The sequence below is a fragment of the Aquarana catesbeiana genome, linkage group LG03 (assembly GCF_042186555.1).
Source record: "Aquarana catesbeiana isolate 2022-GZ linkage group LG03, ASM4218655v1, whole genome shotgun sequence".
NCBI classification, from domain to species: Eukaryota; Metazoa; Chordata; class Amphibia; order Anura; family Ranidae; genus Aquarana; species Aquarana catesbeiana.
The window spans coordinates 434,524,077-434,546,168 of NC_133326.1; the positions used below are offsets into that span (position 1 = coordinate 434,524,077).

The window sequence follows — 22,092 nt, forward strand, 5'->3', positions numbered from 1 at the left end:
AAGTACATAGTGTCTTATGTTCTAGCACAGGTATAGTTCCCCGCCACAGTTTTAGACCAGTTTAACCAGTTGACGACCGCCTCACGCAGATATACGTCTGCAGAATGGCATGGGCAGGCAAAATCACGTACCTGGTACGTGATTGCCTTCCTGCGGGCGGGGGGTCCGATCAGGACCCCCCCCCGGTGCCAGAGGCGGTCACCATTCGTACCCGGGCGATGAGAGGTGAGGGGGAGGCCATCCATTCGTGGCCACCCCCTCCCGATCGCTCCCGGCGAATGAAAATCTTTCCTGTGCCTCTGTAATGTAAACAGAGGCACAGGAAGTGATGTCATCCCTCCTCGAGCAGGTCTTTTTCGTTCCGGCGCCGAGGAGAGAAGACATCAAGTAAGTGCACAACACGTTCAGTAGAACACGCCAGGCACACTTTTCACCCCCCTTCACCCCCCTGTACCCCTTGTCACACTGACACCAATAGCAGTTTTTTTTTTTTTTTTGCATTGGTGTCAGTTTGTGACAGTTATAAGTGTTAGGGCAGTATTACCTTTTAACGGTTTAACCCCCTAATTGCCCGGCGGTGATATAAATTAGGTTTTTAGGATCAGATAAGGTCTGCGTCGCCCCAGGCAGCGTCAGATTAGCGCCAGTACCGCTAACACCCACGCACGCAGCATACACCTCCCTTAGTGGTATAGTATCTGAACGGATCGATATCTGATCCGATCAGATCTATACTAGCGTCCCCAGCAGTTTAGGGTTCCCAAAAACGCAGTGTTAGCGAGATCAGCCCAGATACCTGCTAGCACTTGCATTTTGCCCCTCGGCCCAGCCCAGCCCACCCAAGTGCAGTATCGATCGATCACTGACACTTACAAAACACTAAGCACACAACTGCAGCGTTCGCAGAGTCAGGCCTGATCCCTGCGATCGCTAACAGTTTTTTGGTAGCGTTTTGATACAGTCGCTAACAGTCAGGAGCTTTTTTGCCTGTGAGTCTCACTAGTGTACCCCTAAATTTAGAGCCCAAAATGGCAAATTGAAGGTACACTAGTGAAGAGGCCTACACGTTTCTGAGCATGACAGATAGTGAAGAGCAAGTCACTCATCTGTCAGATTCAGGCTCAGAATACGATCCTGTAGAGGACAGCGGCTCCATGACAGATAGCTCTGACGACGGAGTTGTGATCCCTGCTAAGGTCAGGCGTACCAGACCCCAAACTTCTTCTTCTGTCCTTGAAGTGCAAGAACCGCAGGTCCCTCGTATGGAGCGAAGTACTAGTGCCGCTATTCCTTCTGGTGAACTGGCAAGCACCAGCGGCCTAGTACACCCTGGTCGTACATCCAACACTGCAGTAACACTGGTGACGTGGCGAGTCCCATAAGTGCAGTTCAAGCTGGTGAGGTGGCAAGCACTAGTAGTGTCCCGCTGCCACCAAGAAGACAAAGACAGGCCCGTCGTGCCCATAGTGCCCTTCCTGCTGCATTCGCCAATCCGAATTGGAACCCACCACTTCTGCAGCACCCGTACTTCCTCCATTCACTGGCCAACCCGGAATTCAGGTGGAAACAGATGATTTTATGCCACTGGATATTTATTCACTGTTTTTCACCGAAGATCTCTATAAATCTACTGTGGACCAAAGCAATTTATACGCTGGGCAACACATTGCCGCTAATCCCCAGTCCTCCCTTGCCAGAGATTGGAGACCAATTACGGTCTCCGAATTTAAGCTCTTTCTGGGCCTTTCCCTCAACATGGGCTTGAATAAAAAGAGTAAGTTGCAGTCATATTGGTCCACTGACCCAATTTACCATGCGCCCGTGTTCTCTGCCTCCATGGCCAGGGCACGATATGAGCAGATTTTGCGGTTCATGCACTTCAACGACAATGAACTCTGTCGTCCTCGTGGAGACCCTGATTATGATCGGCTCTACAAAATTCGGCCCCTCGTAAACCACTTCAACCAACTTTTTGCAGACTTGTTTACTCCCCATCAAGTTGTCTGCGTTGAGGAGTCCCTGATTAAATTTTCTGGCCGCTTGTCATTCAAACAGTACCTTACCAGCAAGCGTGCCAGATACGGGGTCAAGATGTATAAGCTCTGTGACAGGGCCAAAGGCTATACATGTAGTTTTATGGTTTATGAGGGCAAAGATAGTCACGTAGAGCCGACAAACTGCCCTGACTACATAGGAAGCACTGGCAAGATAGTGTGGGACTTGGTGTCACCCTTATTCTGAAAGGGGTACACTTGTACGTGGACAATTACACGAGCGTGCCACTTTTTAGTCACCTTTTTGATCATCAGATTGGAGCATGTGGCACCGTGCGACCTAACCGCCGGGGCTTTCCCCAGCGGCTTGTAGATTCCCATCTTAGGCTGGGGGAGAGAGCCTGCTTGCAGTGTAATAATTTGCTCGCTATGAAGTAGAGGGATAATAAGAATGTTTTCGTGCTTACCTCCCTTCATGCAGACACGACGGTCCAAATTACTACGGCGACTGGTGTTGTGGAGAAACCCCTCTCTGTGTCCACGAATATAACCAAAATATGGGAGGGGTGGACCTCAACGACCAGTTGTTGGCGCCGTACTTAGTTGCCCGTAAGGCCAGACGCTGGTATAAAAAAGTGTGTTTATTTCAATTGGCTTTGCTGAATGCTTATGTGCTATACAGAGCTTCAGGACAGACTGGATCCTTCCTTAAATTCCAGGAAGGGATCGTCAGAGCCCTTCTGTTTCCAGACGGTGCTCCACCTCACTTTCCCCAACCAAATACAGTAAGCCGGCTGCATGAGAGGCATTTTCAATATGTCCTCCCGAGTACCCCTACCCAACGAGCCCCCCAAAAAAGATGTCGCGTCTGCAGCAAGCGCGGATTTAGGCGTGACACCCGGTATTATTGTCCCTCCTGTCCTGACAAACCTGGTCTTTGCATGGGTGAATGTTTTGAACGCTACCATAAACTAGTGGAGTATTAGCGTAGGGTACAGCACTGCACAGACTAGGACACACTTTCACAGGGTCTCCCAAGATGCCATCGCATTTTGAGAGACCCAAACCTGGTACCAGTTAAAAAAGTTAGTTACAAAAAAAAGTGTAAAAAAAAAAAAAAAATATATAAAATAAAAAAAACAAAAATACCGTAGTTGTTGTTTTATTGTTCTCTCTCTATTCTCTCTCTATTGTTCTGCTCTTTTTTATTGTATTCTATACTGCAATGTTTTATTGTTATGTTTTTATCATGTTTGCTTTATAGGATGGCAATTTTTTTATACTTTGTTTTTTTATTGTTAACCACTTTTTTTGTTTTCAGGTACGCCGTTCAGCTGCAGAGCGAATTTATCTTGACAGCAACAGCGTTTGCTCCCACGATACATAAAGCCGTGACTCCAGCGCTGTCGGAGGTGATTTCACCACCACAGTTACATACTTCAGCATATATGCCGAAGCGTGGGGGCAGCAGTGGGTGGAGGAGCGATTTGCTCCTGCCTTTTGCGGGAGGATGCCCCCATGCTTCGGCATATATAAACGGTGCATGTATGCCCATCATTAGAAGTGGGTGGATGAAGGGAGGTATTCTAATGGTGGGCATACCCACCGATCAATATCTTTTTTTCGTTCAGCCCACAGGCTGCATGAAAAAAAAGTTTACAATATATGCCCAACAAGGACCAGCAACGTACTGGTATGTTGCTGGACTCTGAGTGGTTATACCAGAATGATGCCTGCAGGTTTAGGTATCATCTTGGTATCATTCTTTTCAGCCAGCGGTCGGCTTTCATGTAAAAGCAATCCTAGCAGCTAATTAGCCTCTAGACTGCTTTTACAAGCAGTGGGAGGGAATGCCCCCCTCCCCACCGTCTTCCATGTTTTTCTCTGGCTCTCCTGTCCCAACAGGGAACCTGAAAATGCAGCCGGTGATTCAGCCAGCTGACCATAGAGCTGATCAGAGACCAGAATGGCTCCAAACATCTCTATGGCCTAAGAAACCGGAAGCTACGAGCATTTCATGACTTAGATTTCGGCGGATGTAAACAGCGCCATTGGGAAAGCATTTTATCACACCGATCTTGGTGTGGAGAGATGCTTTGAGGGCAGAGGAGAGATCTAGGGTCCAATAGACCCCAATTTAAAAAAAAAAAAAAAAAAGAGTACCTGTCACTACCTATTGCTATCATAAGGGATATTTACATTCCCTGAGATAACAATAAAAATGATTAAAAAACATAAAATTTAAGGAACAGCTTAAAAATAAGATAAAAAAAACAATTTTTAAAAATAAGAAAAAAAGCACCCCTGCCCCACCCTGCTCTCGCGGTAAGGCGAACGCAAGCGTCGGTCTGGCATCAAATGTAAACAGCAATTGCACCATGCATGTGAGGTATCACCGCGAAGGTCAGATCGAGGGCAGTAATTTTAGCAGTAGACCTCCTCTGTAAATCTAAAGTGGTAACCTGTAAAAGCTTTTAAAAATGTATTTAGTTTGTCGCCACTGCAAGTTTGTGCGCAATTTTAAAGCATGTCATGTTTGGTATCCATGTACTCGGCCTAAGATCATCTTTTTTATTTCATCAAACATTTGGCAATATAGTGTGTTTTAGTGCATTAAAATTTAAAAAAGTGTGTTTTTTCCCAAAAAAATGCGTTTGAAAAATCGCTGCGCAATTACTGTGTGAAAAAAAAAAAAAAAATGAAACACCCACCATTTTAATCTGTAGGGCATTTGCTTTAAAAAAAAATATATAATGTTTGGGGGTTCAAATTAATTTTCTTGCAAAAAAAAATATTTTTCATGTAAACAAAAAGTGTCAGAAAGGGCTTTGTCTTCAAGTGGTTAGAAGAGTGGGTGATGTGTGACATAAGCTTCTAAATGTTGTGCATAAAATGCCAGGACAGTTCAAACCCCCCCCAAATGACCCCATTTTGGAAAGTAGACACCCCAAGCTATTTCCTGAGAGGCATGTCGAGTCCATGGAATATTTTATATTGTGACACAAGTTGCGGGAAAAAGACTTTTTTTTTTTTTTTTATGCACAAAGTTGTCACTAAATGATATATTGCTCAAACATGCCATGGGAATATGTGAAATTACACCCCAAAATAAATTCTGTTGCTTCTCCTGAGTACGGGGATACCACATGTGTGAGACTTTTTGGGAGCCTAGCCACGTTACGGGACCCCGAAAACCAAGCACCGCCTTCAGGCTTTCTAAGGGCGTAAATTTTTGATTTCACTCTTCACTGCCTATCACAGTTTCGGAGGCCATGGAATGCCCAGATGGCACAACCCCCCGCCCCCAAATGACCCCATTTTGGAAAATAGACACCCCAAGCTATTTGCTGAGAGGTATAGTGAGTATTTTGCAGACCTCACTTTTTGTCACAAACTTTTGAAAATTGGAAAAAAAAAAAAAAAAAAAAAAAAAACATTTTCTTGTCTTTCTTCATTTTCAAAAACAAAATGAGAGCTGCAAAATACTCACCATGCCTCTCAGCAAATAGCTTGGGGTGTCTACTTTCCAAAATGGGGTCATTTTGGGGGGTTTTGTGCTATCTTGGCACTTTATGGCCTTCGAAACTGTGATAGGTAGTGAGGAGTGAAATCAAAAATTTATGCCCTTAGAAATCCTGAAGGCGGTGATTGGATTTCGGGGCCCCGTATGAAGCTAGGCTCCCAAAAAGTCTCACACATGTGGTATCCCAGTACTCAGAAGAAGCAGCAGAATATATTTTGGGGTGTAATTCCACATATGCCCATGGCATGTTTGAGCAATATATCATTTAGTGACAACTTTGTGCAAAAAAATAAAAAAAATTGTCACCTTCCGCAACTTGTGTCAAAATATAAAATATTCCATGGACTCAACATGCCTCTATGCAAATAGCTTGGGGTGTCTACTTTCCAAAATGGGGTCATTTGGGGGGTTTTGTGCCATCTTGGCATTTTATGGCCTTCAAAACTGTGATAGGTAGTGAGGAGTGAAATCAAAAATTTACGCCCTTAGAAATCATGAAGGCGGTGCTTGGTTTTCGGGGCCCTGTACGCGGCTAGGCTCCAAAAAGTCCTAAACTGTGTGAGCAATATATCATTTAGTGACAACTTTTTGTAAATTTTTTTCTTTTGTCATTCAATCACTTGGGACAAAAAAAATAAATATTCAATGGGTTCAACATACCCCAAGGAAATTGCTGAGGCGTCTACTTTCCAAAATGGGGTCATTTTGGGGGGGGGGGGGGGGGGGGGGGAAATTGTACTGCCCTGCCACTTTAGCACCTCAAGAAATGACATAGGCAGTCATAAACTAAAAGCTGTGTAAATTCCAGAAAATGTACCCTAGTTTGTAGACGCTATAACTTTTGCGCAAACCAATAAATATACGCTTATTGACATTTTTTTTACCAAAGACATGTGACCGAATACATTTTGGCCTAAATGTATGACTAAAATTGAGTTTATTGGATTTTTTTTATAACAAACAGTAGAAAATATCATTTTTTTTCAAAATTTTCGGTCTTTTTCCGTTTATAGCGCAAAAAATAAAAAACGGCAGAGGTGATTAAATACCATCAAAAGAAAGCTCTATTTGTGGGAAGAAAAGGACGCAAATTTCGTTTGGGTACAGCATTGCATGACCGCGCAATTAGCAGTTAAAGCGACGCAGTGCCAAATTGGAAAAAGTCCTCTGGTCCTTAGGCAGCATAATGGTCCGGTCCGTAAGTGGTTAAGACCAGTTTAAGATCATCTTGATCTGAGCCAATCCCTTTGGTTTTATTTGTAAATGTGTAAAGATTTTTTTACATTTTTTGTAATAAAGATAATATTTATGTTGTAAATGTCCTTCACTGGTACCGGTAAAGTCAGATCAAACCGTTATAGCAAAATGTACTTTTAAAAACATTTCATAAATTATACTTGATGCTTTTCTGTGTTCTAAGGCTTAGCTTAGATGACAAGCATAAAAAAGACTCAAATATACAAAAGGCAAAAAACACACGCACACCAATCAATACATGGCTTGTTTGCAACTTACCCTCCAACATTGTTTTAATAGTCACAGACTGTTTCGCTATTTCAACGTCTACCTCAAAAATCTCACCATCAGAACTCTGCAGCTTTATTGAAGGCATCTGAGGGGAGAAAAAAAAAATTATAGCTAGATATCTAGATCAAACTACAAGCCAGTTTCAGGTTTCTAGAAAACAAACACAAAACACTCATATACAAAAGGGAAAATCACAAGAAAAAAAAAAAAAAAAAAACACATCTTTTTTTGAGTATCTTCAAGCACCACTTTTTTTTTTTTTTCATTGTTTGCTATAAAATCAATGAAAAATAAAAGATCAAAAATTTTTGAAAAAAAAAAAAAATAAATAAATTTAGTTATAAAATTTTGGAAATAATTTTTCTTCGGAAATTTAGGCCAAAATGTATATCTAAGGCTACAGATATAGAAGGCTTTCTTCCATAAAAATGATCCAAATCAGTGTATATTTAGTCTGTGTGAAAGTTATAGAGTCTATAAACTATGATATAGATAAGGGCACTTAAGGTCCAGATTCAATGAATGCAGGGAGGGCTGCATTTACCTGCTAATAAATGAAGATAATAATCCTAACATAGTAATACAGGTTTACCTCACTTTAATCGCTTGCCGACCAGCGCACTCCGATGAACGTCAGCAGAATGGCACTGGCAGGCAAAAAGGGCGTACAGGTGGTAAATCCCCTTTAAGAAGCGGTGTCGTGAGTGCGCTGCCAGAGGCGCACCCCCGCCGCGGTCTCCGTGACCGCAGGTCCCACGGGCTCGATGTCCGCCGGGTGCCCGCGATCATGTCACGGAGAGGGAGATGCTTATGTAAACAAAGCATTCCCCGTTCTGCCTAGTGCCAGGACAGTGATCTACTGCTCTCTGATCGAGAGCAGTGATCACTGTCCTGTGTGTTCAAGCCCAGCCCCCTTACAGTTAGATTCGCTCCCTAGGACACACTTAACCACTTAAGCCATAAAACTATCCCCTATTTTGTAGACGCGATAAATTTTGCAGAAACCAATATACGCTTATTAATGCAAAAAGTAAAAAATACTGCGTTTTTTTCAAAATTGACGCTCTTTTTTTGTTTATAGCGCAGAAAATAAAAACTGCAGAGGCGATCAAACACCACCAAAAGAGAGCTCTATTTGTGGGGAAAAAAAAAAAAAAAAAAAAAGGACGTCAATTTTGTTTGGGTACAGCGTTGCACGACTGCGCTATTGTCAGTTAAAGCAACGCAGTGCCGAATCGCAAAAAATGCTCTGGTCAGGAGGGGGTAAAATCCTCCGATGCCGAAGTGGTTAAGGTGCTTCACTAATACAAAGCCAGTTCACCCTGAGTAAGCATGTGGCTGGGGATTCGGATTTTACTGCCCCCTCGCAGATCCTGGCACCCAAGGGTGGCCGACACCAGCCTTGCCAGCCAGCATGGTCTGGAGATGGGGTCCCCGTCCGCAGGGGAGATGGGGTCTCCGTCCGCAGGGGAGATGGGGGTCCCCAATAGGCCTCTGTCCCCCTTCACATCACTCCCATAGTGTCCTCTGCCCCCCTCCCCCCCATAGAGTTTCCTGTGCCCCCCAAAAGCAGTGTCCTCTTTCCGAGCACCTCCCCACTGTTGTGTCCTCTGCCCCGCCCCCCCGCACCCTACAGACACAAAAACACACTGTAGAACTCTGTCTTACACAGGTGTATAGCACAGCGGCACGGCTGGTTCCCGTCCCCATCCAGCCCTGTAATACCAGCCACTCACTGCTGTCCAATGAAGAGGACAGCGGCGAAAATGTTCGCGGGCCAGGTGCCCGTGAATTAATCACAGGCACTGACGGGCCACACGTTTAGTGGTGGCGGGCCGTCGACCCCTGATATATATTGTAAGCGCTAACGAGCAGGGCCCTCTGATTCTTCCTGTATTGAAATTGTACTGTCTGCCCTAATGTTGTAAAGCGCTGCGTAAACTGTCTGTGCTATATAAATCCTGTATATTATTAATAGTAATATAGAAAATTATATATACACTGGAGATCAAAATTCGAGAACAAGCTACAATTTCCCAAATTTCAAGGTCACCACTTAGTCCTATTTGAAATTAAAGCAGAGTTCCACCCAAAAGTGGAACTTCCGCTCATTTGTCTCCTCTCCTCCAGTGCCACAATAGGCACCTTTCGGGGGGGGGGGGGGGGGGGTCAGTAAGAGAGGAGCAGGGCCTCGCGCAGTAGGGTTCCCGGCGTGATGCCGTAAGGCTACACTGCCAAGTTCCGCTACCCGCAATGGCGGCGGCAGCACCTGACAGCCGATGGAAACATCAGCTGCGGTGCCGACATCGCGGGACTCCAGGACAGTTACGTGTCCTATTGTTAAGCCCCTGGCGGTATTCCCGAGTCTGGCTCGGGTGAGCTTTTAGTACAAAAAGCGGTAACCCCGAGCCAGACTCGGGATCGCATCGCTGGATCCTGGGAGACGTGACTTACCTAGTCTCTGGGATCCCACGACGTTCTCCCGCTGTGTTCGGCAGCCGGATCTTCCGCCCGATGCACTGTGTGCCCTGGCTTCCGTTCCCTGCGAGCGTAGCGACGCAAGAGTGGAACCGGTGGCAAATTCAAAAAGTATAAAAACACAACACACTGACACATTGTAATCCTGTTGGATTACATTACTAAATAAAATTTACCTTAGTTTGCCCCCCCCCCCCCCCCAGTGCTTTGTCCAGTGCCCCTGCCTGCAATTTTACTGTACTTTCTGTCTGGAAACTGCAGAGCGACCATGGCATCAAAAAAAGCGCACTTCAACCTCAAAAGCGGCATATGACTTGCTGGAAAACAGCAACAGACACAGAAATCGCTTGCAGAAGTGAGTGATAGCGATTCATGGGGAAGTTCGTCATCAGGCACAGAAAGCGATTCCAGCGATGATCCTGCGACTGTGCCCAGTGATGTGCGGACTTGGTGCTTGATTGACTGCGGTACGGAGCACGCAGCGCCCCCAAGATTCCCGTTTACCAAAGCACCTGGTATCAAAGTGGAGGTTGAAGATGACAGCCCCTTGGGATACCTCCAACTCTTTTTGACTGATGAGGTTATAGAAAGAATTGTTGCAGAGATAAATCGGTACCAGGAGCAACAAGCTGCTATACCTCAGAGGTTTTCAAGGAGCAGAAAATGGGAATCAGTGACCAAAGAGGACATCTGGAAGTTTATGGGCCTAATTATTCTCCAGGGAGTGGTGGGGAAACCCCTGCAGAAGTGGTACTGGACAACCAACAAAATACTAGCCACTCCTTTTTTTGGTACCATCATGTCGGAGTACAAATTCTTTCATAATGAAATATCTGCATTTTTCAAGATAATGAAGAATTTGATGAGATTTCTCATCCAGCTCCAAAACTGAAAGATTTGGGATCTATATAAAATTATTCAGAAAAATTTCCAGCAGACCTATGTACCAGACAGAGACGTCAGTATCGACGAAAGTCTAATGGCCTACAAAGGAAGACTTCGCTGGATACAGTACATTGCATCTAAGAGCACAATTCGGCATAAAATCATTCATGCTCTGTGAAGCCAGCACTGGTTACATATGGAATTCGGTCCTTTACAGGAAAGGGACCAAATTCAACGAAAGATTCAGTAATTATGGAATGGCAACCGCTTCTGTTCTTACTTTGATTGAGCCATTGTTGAATCAAGGGTACTGTGTAACCACAGATAATTTTTATACTTCTCCAGAACTCTATGAGTTCCTTCTACAACACAAGACGGATGCATACGGGACTGTTAGAGCTAACCGGCACGACATGCCGCCAACCTTTGGCAATAAAAAGCTCAAGGCAGGAGAAATAGTTGCCTGGCAGAAAGGCAAAATGATGGCACTGAGATGGCGCGACAAAAAAGGTGTGCGCCTAATGAGTACCATTCACAACACCTCTACTGTCATGGTACATACAAAAGGTAGAAAAGACGTAATGAAACCTCAAGTCGTAATGGACTACAACACCACCAATTTGAGGTGTTGACAGAGCTGACCAGGCCATGACTTTTTATCCTGCTATGAGAAAGCAACAAAAAAATAAATAAATCAATCTTCAGGCATCTTCTTGAACAGTGCCTGTGGAATGCATTCATTCTTCTAAAAAAAAAAAAAAAAAAAGTGTGACAGGCAGACATGCAGACTTCGTTTGTAAAGTTGGACGAACTTATATTTCTCAAGCACCAAACACTGTAAATAGATCTGGACGTCGTGCTGCTGGCGTTGTGAACCCGGAACGCCTGACAGGTCGACACACTATGGACCACATTCCACCAACGGAAAAGAAGGCAGCACCCACAAGGATGTGTGTGGTTTGCTGCTCTAAAACGTGACGACACAGGAAGAAAGATCAGAAAAGAAACCCGGTTCTACTGTCCTGACTGACGTCGGACTTTATGCTGTACCATGATTTAAAATTTTCCATACCCGAGATGTTTACTAAAGCAATATGACTACTAATATTGCACTCTTGTTTGGCCAAAAAAAAAAAAAAGTCAGTGTTTTTGATTATATTATTATTTACTAAAATTTATTGAATAAAAAGTATTATTACTATTATATTATTTGTTATTTATAGTTATATTATAATTTATGATTTTGTGTTTCAAACTTTATCGTACCCAGGATGTCTACTAGACTCGTTTGGACAGATTTCAGTGAGTTATTCCTAAGAATTACAGGCCTACAATATAAAACTCCACATTTCCATGCAAAATAATGGTACCACTTTCAGCACCTAAAATCTGAAATAATCATACCGCCAAGGGAGGTTAAAAGCCAGCAGCTGAAGTATGTGTAGCTGCTGGCTTTTAATTTTTTTTTTTTTTTTTTGGGCGGATCACCACTTTAAATAAAACCGGAGTAAAAGTAGAGCAGTTTTGTTAAGCATTTCATGAGTATGAGTTACATATATTTTGAAGCACAGAATAAAAAACAAACAGTCAATGAGATTTGAAAAAGAACATTTATCAAAATTAGAAGACTTTCAGATACCTCCCAGTTATAAATTGGTGTTAATCTGGCACCTTGTGCCAATTTCTTCTATTACCTGATAAACATCATTTAATTGGCAGCCTAACTTTCCAGTTTTCACTGACATTGCAAGACGATGCGCCATTCTAAAGTGACCGAAACCCTCCAGCAGCCGGTTGTCCAGATGAAGGCCAAAGGAATGACCCTTTTAGCCATAGCAAAAGTAGTTTGTTGTTCCAAATCTGTGATTTATAGAATATTGCATCTTTACGCCACAAACTCATTCAAGTCCACCAAGAGGGCTGGTCATCCATGAAAAGACAATGAAAGCGAGGACAGAATAATGCAGAGAATCTCAACAGGCAATCGATTCAGCTGCGATTGCTTACCAGTTCAGCGCTGAACAGAGTAAGGATCTGTCTCTTCATACAGCGTCTCGCCGTTTGAGAATTTGGACTGAAAGCCCGCTCTGCATCGACCAAACCTCTTAGTAGCAGAAAGAATAAAAAGGCTAGACTAACCTTTGCTGAGGAGCATGTTGTGTGAACAGACAACTGGTCAAAAGTTCACTTTAGTAATGAAAGCACATTTAATTTGGGTCCGATGGTAAACATTATGTTTATCGTCAAGCTGGGGAAAGACTAAACCCAAAGTGTGTAAAGAAGTCAGTGAAAGGTGGAGGGGGAAGCGTCATGGTTTGGGGGATGTTTTTTGCATTGGGAGTTGGGCCTCTTATATAGCTACATAGCAAGAGGGAATGCAAATGTTTATCAGAACCCTCGACAACATACGGTTCATCACCCAATCAGCTAGAAATTTTCATAACAATGCCCTGTCACACAGCAAAAAACTGTTAAAGCAGTTCCTTGAAGCTAAAAACATTGAAATGAAACAGCCGGCCCGGTGTCCTGATCTAAAGCCAATAGAAAATCTCTGGAAAATCCTTGGTGACAAAGCTATGGCCAAAAATCTCACTAAAGTCACCAAACTGTGGAAGGGACTGTAAGAGTGGAACACAATCTCACCACAGCAGTGTGAGAGACTAGCGATGTCCTGTGGTCACAGATGTGCTGTCATTCAAATCAAGGGCCTGTACACTTCCTAACAATTGTTAATTGCTGTAACCGTCAGAAATTATATATTATATACCGTATTTATCGGCGTATAACACGCACCCCAAGTTTAGGAGGGAAGTTTAAGGAAAAAAAATTACATTTAAATGCCCATCAATGCAGCCTCAGTGTCCATCTGTAGCATTGTCCCCATTGCAGCCTTGTCAGTGTCCATCAGTAGTCTGCAGCCAATTGTAGCCTTGCCCTGTGTCGTTTGCAGACATCTGGCATTTAAAAATGGCGCCGCCGTTCTCGGATGCACTCGGCTTTCGGCGGGACTGCGAGAGCCGCCGAGAATGGCCGAAAGCCGCCAAAAGGCTCACAATCGGCGGGGGGAATCGGCGTATAACACGCACCAACGATTTTCCCATGATTTTAAGGCGTGTTATAATAATGTAATAATATAATAATAATGCGTGTTATACGCCGATAAATACGGTATATTTTACACACGCATCTCAAAAAACTAGAATATAAATCAAAAAGTTAATTTCCATAATTCAATTAAAAAAAAAGTAAAAAAAAACTCAAAGCGATATATTTCAAGCATTTCTTGCTTTTTAATTTTGATGATTATGGCTTACAGAAAATTAGATTACAAAAGACCAATTCAAAAAAAAAAATAATTTTAATACAGAAATGTTGGCTTACTGAAAAGTGTGTATGTACAGTATAGTGTTCACTCAATACTTGGCCGGGGCTCCTTTTGCATGATTTGCTGCATCAATGCAGCGTGGCATAGAGGCGATCAACCTGTGGCACTGCTGAGTTATGGAAGCCTAGGTTGCTGAGATAGCAGCTTTAAGCTCGTCTGCATTGTTGGGTCTGGTGTCATCTTCCTCTTGACAATACCACACAGATTCTCTATGGGGTTTAGGTCAGGGCAAGTTTGCTGGCCAATCAAGCACAGTAATACCATGATTATTAAACCAGTTATTAGAACTTTTGGGAATATGGGCAGGTGCCAAGTCCTGCTGGAAAATAAAATCAGCATCTTCATAAAGCTGGTCAGATGAAAGCATGAATTCCTGCAGAATTTCCTGATAGAGGGCTGCGCTGACTTTGGACTTGATAAAACACGGTGGACCAACACCAGCAGATGACATGGCTCCCCAAATACTCGCTGACTGTGGAAACTTCACACTGGACCTCATGCAACTTGGATTCTGTGCCTTTCCACTCTTCCTCCAGACTCTGGGACCTTGATTTCCAAATGAAAGGCAAAAGTTACTTTCATCCGAAAAGAGGACTTGGAACCACTGAGCATCGGTCCAGTCCTTTTTCTCCCTAGCCCAGGCAAGACGCTTTAGACATGGTCTCTACTTCAAAAGTGCCTTGACACAAGGAATGCGACAGTTGTAGCCCATGTCCTGGTTACGTGTGGTAGCTCTTGAACTGACACCAGCCGTGGTCCACTTCTTGTTAATCTCCCCCAAAAATTCTTGAATGGCCTTTGCTTCACAACCCTCTCAAGACTGGTTATCCCTGTTGCTTGTGCACCTTTTTTCTACATTTTTTCGTGCCACTCAACCTGCCATGAATATGTTTAGATACAGCACTCGGAACAGCCAGCTTCTTTAGCAATGACCTTTTATGACTTACCATCCTTGTGGAGAGCATCAATGACTGTCTTCTGGACAACTGTTAAGTCAGCAGTCTTCCCTATGATTGTGTAACCTACTGAACCAGAGACCATTTAGGCTCAGGAAACCTTTACAGGTTTAGTTAGCTGATTAGAGTGTGACACCATCTACAATTTTTAACCACTTTAACCACCCGCCATATAGCAAAATGACGTCGGCGAAATGGTTTCGTTAACCTGATCGGACGTCATATGAAGTGATCAGGATAACGAGCGGGACACACCGCAACTCCACCAGGAATGCCAATCAGTGCCACCTATGCGTGCCCATCAGTGCCACCTTATTAGTGCAGCCTCATCTGTGCCTGTCAGTGAAGGAGTTAACGTATTTACAAAGTTTTGTAACAAACGAGAGAAGAAAAAAAAAAAAAAAAAAAAACCCAACAACAACAAAATTTTCGGTCTTTTTATTTAGCAGAAAATAAAAATCCCACGTGGTGATCAAATACCACCAAAAGAAAGCTCTATATGTGGGAACAAAATGATAAACATTTTGTTTGGGTACAGTGTAGCATGACAGTGCAATTGTCATTTAAAAAGCAACAGCGCTGAAAGCTGAAAATTGGCTTGGGCAGGAAGGAGGGAAGTGCCCTGTATTGAATTGGTAAACTTACACAATATTCTAATTTTGGGTTTTCACTAGCTAGAAGCCATAGTCAAACATTAAAAATAGGATTTTTTTTTTGTCACTTACCTACTGTATAAAATCCTTCTTTGAGTACATCATGGGACACAGTTAGGCTAAAATTCATTACCTGCTGGGTTATACTTCATCTCCAGGTGAATGGACACTGGTAGACCAAAAGGTCTTTAGACAGGAAGTGATCCCCTATATAACCCCTCCCATACAGGAAGTACTTCCGTTTTGTAGCAAGCACTGAATCCTCAAAAAGAGGAGAGGGACCTCTGTGTCCCATGATGTACTCAAAACTATTTTACAGGTAAGTATGATGAAAAAATCCAATTTTCTTTTTCATACATCATGGGACAGAGTTAGGCTAATATTCATTACATGCTGGGACATCCCAGAGCAATAGCCTTGAGGGGAGGGAGACACCCTGCCAAACAATAGCTATCAGAACTTTTATGGCAGCCCGCAGTACACTGCGGCCAAAAGCTCAGCTGCTCGAACATCCCACTTGATAAAATTTTGTGAACGTATGCACTGAAGACCAGGTAGGCAGCCTTACAAATATGAGCCACAGATACCTGGTGGCGAAAAAACCCAGGAGGTTCCTATACCCCTGATAGAATAAGCTCTCACCCTAAAGGGAGACGCTTTACGTTTCAGACCGTAGGCCTGAATGACCAATTGACGGACCCAATTGGCAATGGAAGCTTTGGAAACTGCCTGCTCCTTCTTGGGTCCTTTTGGTAGAAAAAAAAAAAATATAAAATAAAAGTCTGATTCTCGGATCCCCGCAGATCTAGACAAATGAACCTTGACTGCCCGAACAACGTCCAAAAAATGCTCTCTTCCGCCAAACGAGGCTGAGAGGAAAAAAAAAAAAAAAAAAAAAAAAGGCAAAATAATGTCTTTATTTAAATGAAAAGGCCGACATCACTTTGGCAAAAAGGATGGAACAGGTCGTAACACAACCCTGTCAGGGTAAAGGATCAAGTACGGTTCCCTGCATGAAAGGGCCGCCAACTCTGACACCCTTCTAGCCAAGGCGATAGCCATCAGGAAGGCTAGCTTGCGTGACAGCAAGTCTAATGGAACTTCCTTGATGGGTTTCAAATGGTTGTTTCTGTAACAGACAGCACCAAGTTCAAGTCCCAAGGACACATAGGCGACCTAATGGGGGGGGGGGGGGAGCAAGCGAGTTGTCCCCCGCATAAAAGGTTTGGACCAGTGAATGGGAGGCTTAAGGCCTTTGGAAGAATACTGATAGGGCCGAAACTTGACCTCTGATTGTACTCCAAGTCAATTTGATTTCCACAGCTGACTGTAGAAAAAAAGAATTCTCCCAATCACGTATTTCCGAGGATGCCACTTTTTGGCTTCACACCAAGCAATACAAGTCTTCCAGACCTTATGATAGATCTTCCTAGTGACAGCTTTCCTAGCATTCACTAGGGTAGACACCACTGGTCACGAGATGCCATGGTCCTTTAACACCCTAGCTTCAATAGCCATGCCGTCAAATTTAGAGACTGTAAATTGGGGTGGAATATAGGCCCTTGAGACAGTAGATCGGGGCGCAGTGGAATCGTCCATGGCCCGTCTATTGTCAGTGTCTCAATCTCTGGGAACCAGGGCCTTCTGGGCCAGGCTGGTGCCACCAGAATGACTGGAACTCCCTCTCTCTGAATCCTGTGCAACAAATGTGGAAGGAGAGGGATCAGAGGGAAAAGCATAAATCAGGGAGTACTGGCTCCATGGAACTTCCAGAGCATCTGCTCCAATTGCCAGAGTATCTCTTGTTCGGGACACAAACTGCTGTAGCTTGTTGTTGAAACCTGGATGCCAGTAGGTCGACATCTGGCCATCCCCAATGTTGGCAAATTTCCTGGAACACCCCTGGGTGTAGGGACCCTTCCCCCGGGTAGATCATCTGGTGGCTGAGATAATCTGCCTTCCAGTTCTCTACTCCCAGGATATGAACTGCCGATAGAAAAATCAGCACATGTCCCTCTGCCCAGGCTAGTATGTTGTTCTCCTTCAGAGCTGAACGACTCCTGGTACCACCTTGGTGGTTTATATAGGCCTCTGCAGTGGCATTGTCAGACTGAACCCTGATGGGGTAGTCCTGAAGCTCCACCATCCAAGACCGTAGGGCTAGTCTTACTGCCCATAATTCCAGGACATTGATGGGCAGGATCTGTTCTGTCCTTGACCATTTCCCCTGAGCTGTGAGCCCTTCTAGGATCGCTCCCCAGCCTGAGAGATTGGCATCTGTAGTCCGTACTCTCCAAGTTACCGGGAGGAAGGATCTTCACTTTCACAGGTTCTGATCCTGGAACCACCAATTTAGGCTTAAGCGTGCCTGAGGAGATAACATTGGATAATCCAGGGCTTGTCCTCTCCTGTTCCAAGCCAACAAGATGTCTTGTTGTAGAGGCCTGGAATGGAACTGGGCATAGGGCACCGCCTCGGAGGATACCATCCTCCCTAGAAGACTCATACAGAGCCGAATGGAGGTTTGTCTGGTGCCCCTTATCTGGCGCAGCTGATTCTTCAAGGCATAGATCCTTACAGATGGCAAGAATACTCTTGCTTGGACCGTATCTAGTATCAGACCTAAACACTTTAGACCTTGAGCTGGTTTCAAGGCCGACTTTTCAGTATTTCTGATCCAGCCTAAGCTTTTCAAATACTGCACTGTGCATGGTATGCCATTCTAGAGGCTGTAATGAGTGATCTGAGCATGAGGCCATCCAGATACCCAAGCACCAGGATCCCTTGGGCCCTTAAAAGACCCAGCACTGGTGCTAGAACCTTTGTGAACACCCAGGGAGCTGTAGCAAGCCCGAAGGGTAGAGCCACAAACAGAAAATGACATTCCTCTACTGCACATCGCAGGAACCTCTGATGAGGCTGAAAGATAGGTACGTGTAAATACACGTCCTTTATATCAATGGAGGCTAAAAAGGCTTCCATCTGGAGCGAGGCTATAACTGAGCGGACAGACTACATTAGTAGATACTGGTTCAAAGATCTCAAGGTCCAAAGAAGGGCCTTGTGACCCAGTTTGGTTTTTAAACCGTAAAACAGGTTCGCTCATTCGGATACAGGAACTTGTACCATCACTCCATGATGCACTAAATGATGTAGTGCCTGAAGCAATATTATCCTGAATTATTGTTCTCCAAAATTTCCTCAAAAGGAGGGCTTGGTGCTGGGTTTAGAAGAGTTTTGGACCCAGGGCTTTTTCTGGCCCTGCGACTTACCCCTGGCTCTAGCGCCCTGTTGGTGGCAGAACTGCCTTGGGACATTTGAGGAAGCAGTCCCTGAAGTTTTAAATGAGGGAACGCCCGGTGGTTTTCTTCACAGGAAGTAGAGAAATCTTCCTTCCGGAAATCTTTTGGATAGATTTGTCCAAATGATCACCAAAATAAAACGTTCCCCCTGAAAGGGGAAACCTGCCAATAAATTTTCACAAGGAAGCTCGGCTGACCAGTTCTTAAGCCACAAATGTCTGCGCATATGTACAGACAAGAGAGCCAAATGAGAAACCTGCTGTATTGAATCCTTTTAAGGCAGTGGTTCTCAACCTCTAGTGCCGTGACCCCTTGATAAAAGTTGTGGGGACCCCCAACAGTAAAGTTATTTTCGTTGGTCATTTCATTGCTGTAATTTTGCGACTTATGAATCGAAATATATAATGTCTGATATGCAGGATGTATTTTCATTCTTACAAATTTAACATCTTAAAGCGTAGTGATTAATCACATAAACAATCTAATATACAGCGCAAAATATTTATTTAAAATTAACATGAGTTACAAATTAATAAAATGCCCCAACGAGAGACAGGGTAAGTGTAGGGCACTTATCGGACACGTTAAGTTCTTGTTTAAAAAGGAAGAGACTGCTGCATCTCGCTGGCCGAGACGGACATACTCCGGCGTAACACAGTAACTTTGGGTCCGTCTCGGCCAGCATTCGCGACCCCCTGGCAAATCGGCAATCGACCCCCCCCAGGTGGTCGCAACCCCCAGGTTGATTCCTTGAGCACAAAACAGCGCTCAAGGAATATCGGTATTATTTTCAGGCTGCAACAGCTGGCTGAATAGCTGAACTGGCCAAAAAAAAAAAAAGGGAAGCCTTTAATAATGACTCCAATTTATTGTCAAAAGGGTCTTTCAAGCCCTGTGCGTTATTTATCGGACAAGTTAAGTTCTTGTTTAAAGGAAGAGACTGCTGCATCTTTGGCTGGCATGCTCCCCTTTAACGAACCTTTCATCCATGGGATATAAAAGGGAAAAAAACTTAAGAGGAACAAAATCCTGTCAGGATGTTCCCAATCAGGATACACTGCCTGTTCCAGCAGAGGGTGTAGGAGGAAAGCCTGTGCGGCCTGAAGAGGCCTCAGGGATCCCAAGAGGACCAGGGGGGGCTCAGTCACCTCTGCAAGAGGCAACTTTAAAAGGCAGAACAAATCATTTTGGTTAGAGTCAAGATAAAAAGCCTTTGCGACCAAGAGGCAGACATCAACTATTTCTTGTCCAGATTGCTTGGAAGAAGACTCATCCGCCAGGCCCTCCACAGAATCCTGAGTTTTTAGCTTTTCCCCATCCCATTCCTGCTCCAAACTAGGAGGCTCCAGGGAGGTGAATCTGTCATACTTCTTGCCACCCTGCGGGATGGAGGCCATCATGCCAGCAATCCTGTGCTCTAACCCAGCTAGGGCAGAAGACAGTTCATCCTTTGTGATAAAGGGTGAAGCAGCAGCGTTGACTGTAGGGACAATACCAGATAGGCGCAGCGGCTCAAATTGCCCGGAAGCCTCTGGTCCTTAAGGAGATACGACACTAGGGATACGACTAGGTTCATCAGGAACTACTGATGACATAGGTGTGCCCTTCCCTGTAGTGTTAGTCCCACTCCTCTTTTTTGAAGACATTTACTAGCCACAAAAAGAGAGTACTTGGGTGTAATATTAAAAACACCTCAGAAGGGAGATTTTTTAATGGGGCTCACCAAGCCCCTATGCAACAATCCTGCTAAGCAACACTTGGTGACTCACGTGACCCGGGTAAGGAGAAATTAATCGCTGCAAGTGCCTGTTCAAAGTCTACTCTGCCCCACAGCTGCCTTCTGGAAGCACCGCATGCTTGGCATATACAGCTTAAATAAACTGGGCGCTCTGAGCATGCATAATCCCGAACAGGTGTGGCTGTATTCGCGTATGGCAATAAAGGCTACTGCGCCTGTGCGGCAAAAACGCATGCGCCATGGCCAAGTCCAGCAGCGCTCTTGCGAATGCACATGCGCCATTGGCCGGCAAACAAACAACTGCTGAACACAGCGGCACTCTTGCAAACGCACATGCACCATGGTGAACCAAGGCGAAATGGCACACCGTCGTGCGCCATCATACAGGTAAAAAACAGCCAGACACAAGAAAAAAAAAAAAAAAAAGTACACATTGCAAACACCCACAGCTAGCCCAAAACTCCCCCATATGGTCACTGCACACAGGTGTCCAGCCTCTAGCTAGCTTGACTGATTGTAACAATCACTGGGACACCCCACAATAATAAACGGGTTTCACTTACCCGTCCAGGCACAGGTCAGCTTAGAAACTAAGAGCCCAATCTTTACCCATCATGGCGGGTTCCTGTCACTTGAGGACCTTCAAGGACTGGGCACACTTTTCATGTTTAGAGTCCACTCCCTTGGACCTGTACAGCACGCTGCAGGAATGCCTTAGCGATGTGGTGTCCAGGATTCCACTTCGCAGGGTGCAGCGCCCGGAAGCCGCATTAGAGGCAAAACCTCCCAGGATCTTGAGTCTTCTTTGCGAGGCTCAGGTACCATTTATCTAAGCATATAAAGCCTGTGTCATATGGATCAGATTGGTCAATCCATTGGAATCATTTAAGAACCATTTGTGAGACTAGATACCTGGAGCTCAAACAAACCATGCCATCCACCTTGCAGACACTGGTTAAAAAAAAACTGAAGTACTTCCTGTATGGGAGGGGTTATATAGGGGATCACTTCCTGTCTAAAGACCTTTTGTCTACCAGTGTCCATTCACCTGGAGATGAAGTATTACCCAGCAGGTAATTAATATTAGCCTCTGTGTCCCATGATGTATGAAAAAGAAAAAAAAAAAATGCTTGAGAGGGATAATATAATATAATATAATATAATATAATATAATATAATATAATATAAATATATATATATTTTATTACACTGTGTGTAAAATCTATATGATATGGAGTTTCACTTTGAATTTAATTACTGAAATTAACATTTTGATATCCAAAATTTTCTGAGCTGCACACACATTAAGATTTATAATCGATAGTTATCTCTCAATGTAAAAATGACTGCCCATCATTTCTTGAGGCCCTAAAATGCTAGGACAATACAAATACCCCCAAATGACCACTTGCTGGAAAGTATAGAGTCCAAGGTATTTAGTAAGACACGGTGAACTTTGTTGTAATAAAATTGTCATGTTTTTTCACACTTTTCGTAAAATAAAGAAATTAAAATGTGTTTGTTTCACAAACTTATTTTAAAACAAGTTATTTCTTACACACACACACACTAATAATTACAGCCTATACAAGACTTTTTTGCAGCCTAACCACATAGTGGGGCACAAAATCCAAGGTGGTGTTCTAAAGGC

The 22,092-nt window shown here is 44.0% G+C and overlaps 1 protein-coding gene across 5 annotated transcripts in view; it reads right to left on the minus strand.

Annotated features, from left to right (window-relative positions):
• SKP1 (S-phase kinase associated protein 1) overlaps nucleotides 1-22,092 on the minus strand; it is a 227,917-nt gene that overhangs the window by 164,668 nt on the left and 41,157 nt on the right. For all 5 annotated transcript variants that reach the window (XM_073620788.1, XM_073620785.1, XM_073620784.1 and 2 more), the window contains exon 2: nucleotides 7,033-7,129. In XM_073620788.1, the coding sequence (XP_073476889.1) occupies nucleotides 7,033-7,129 (97 nt within the window). The remainder of the gene's footprint in view (nucleotides 1-7,032; nucleotides 7,130-22,092) is intronic.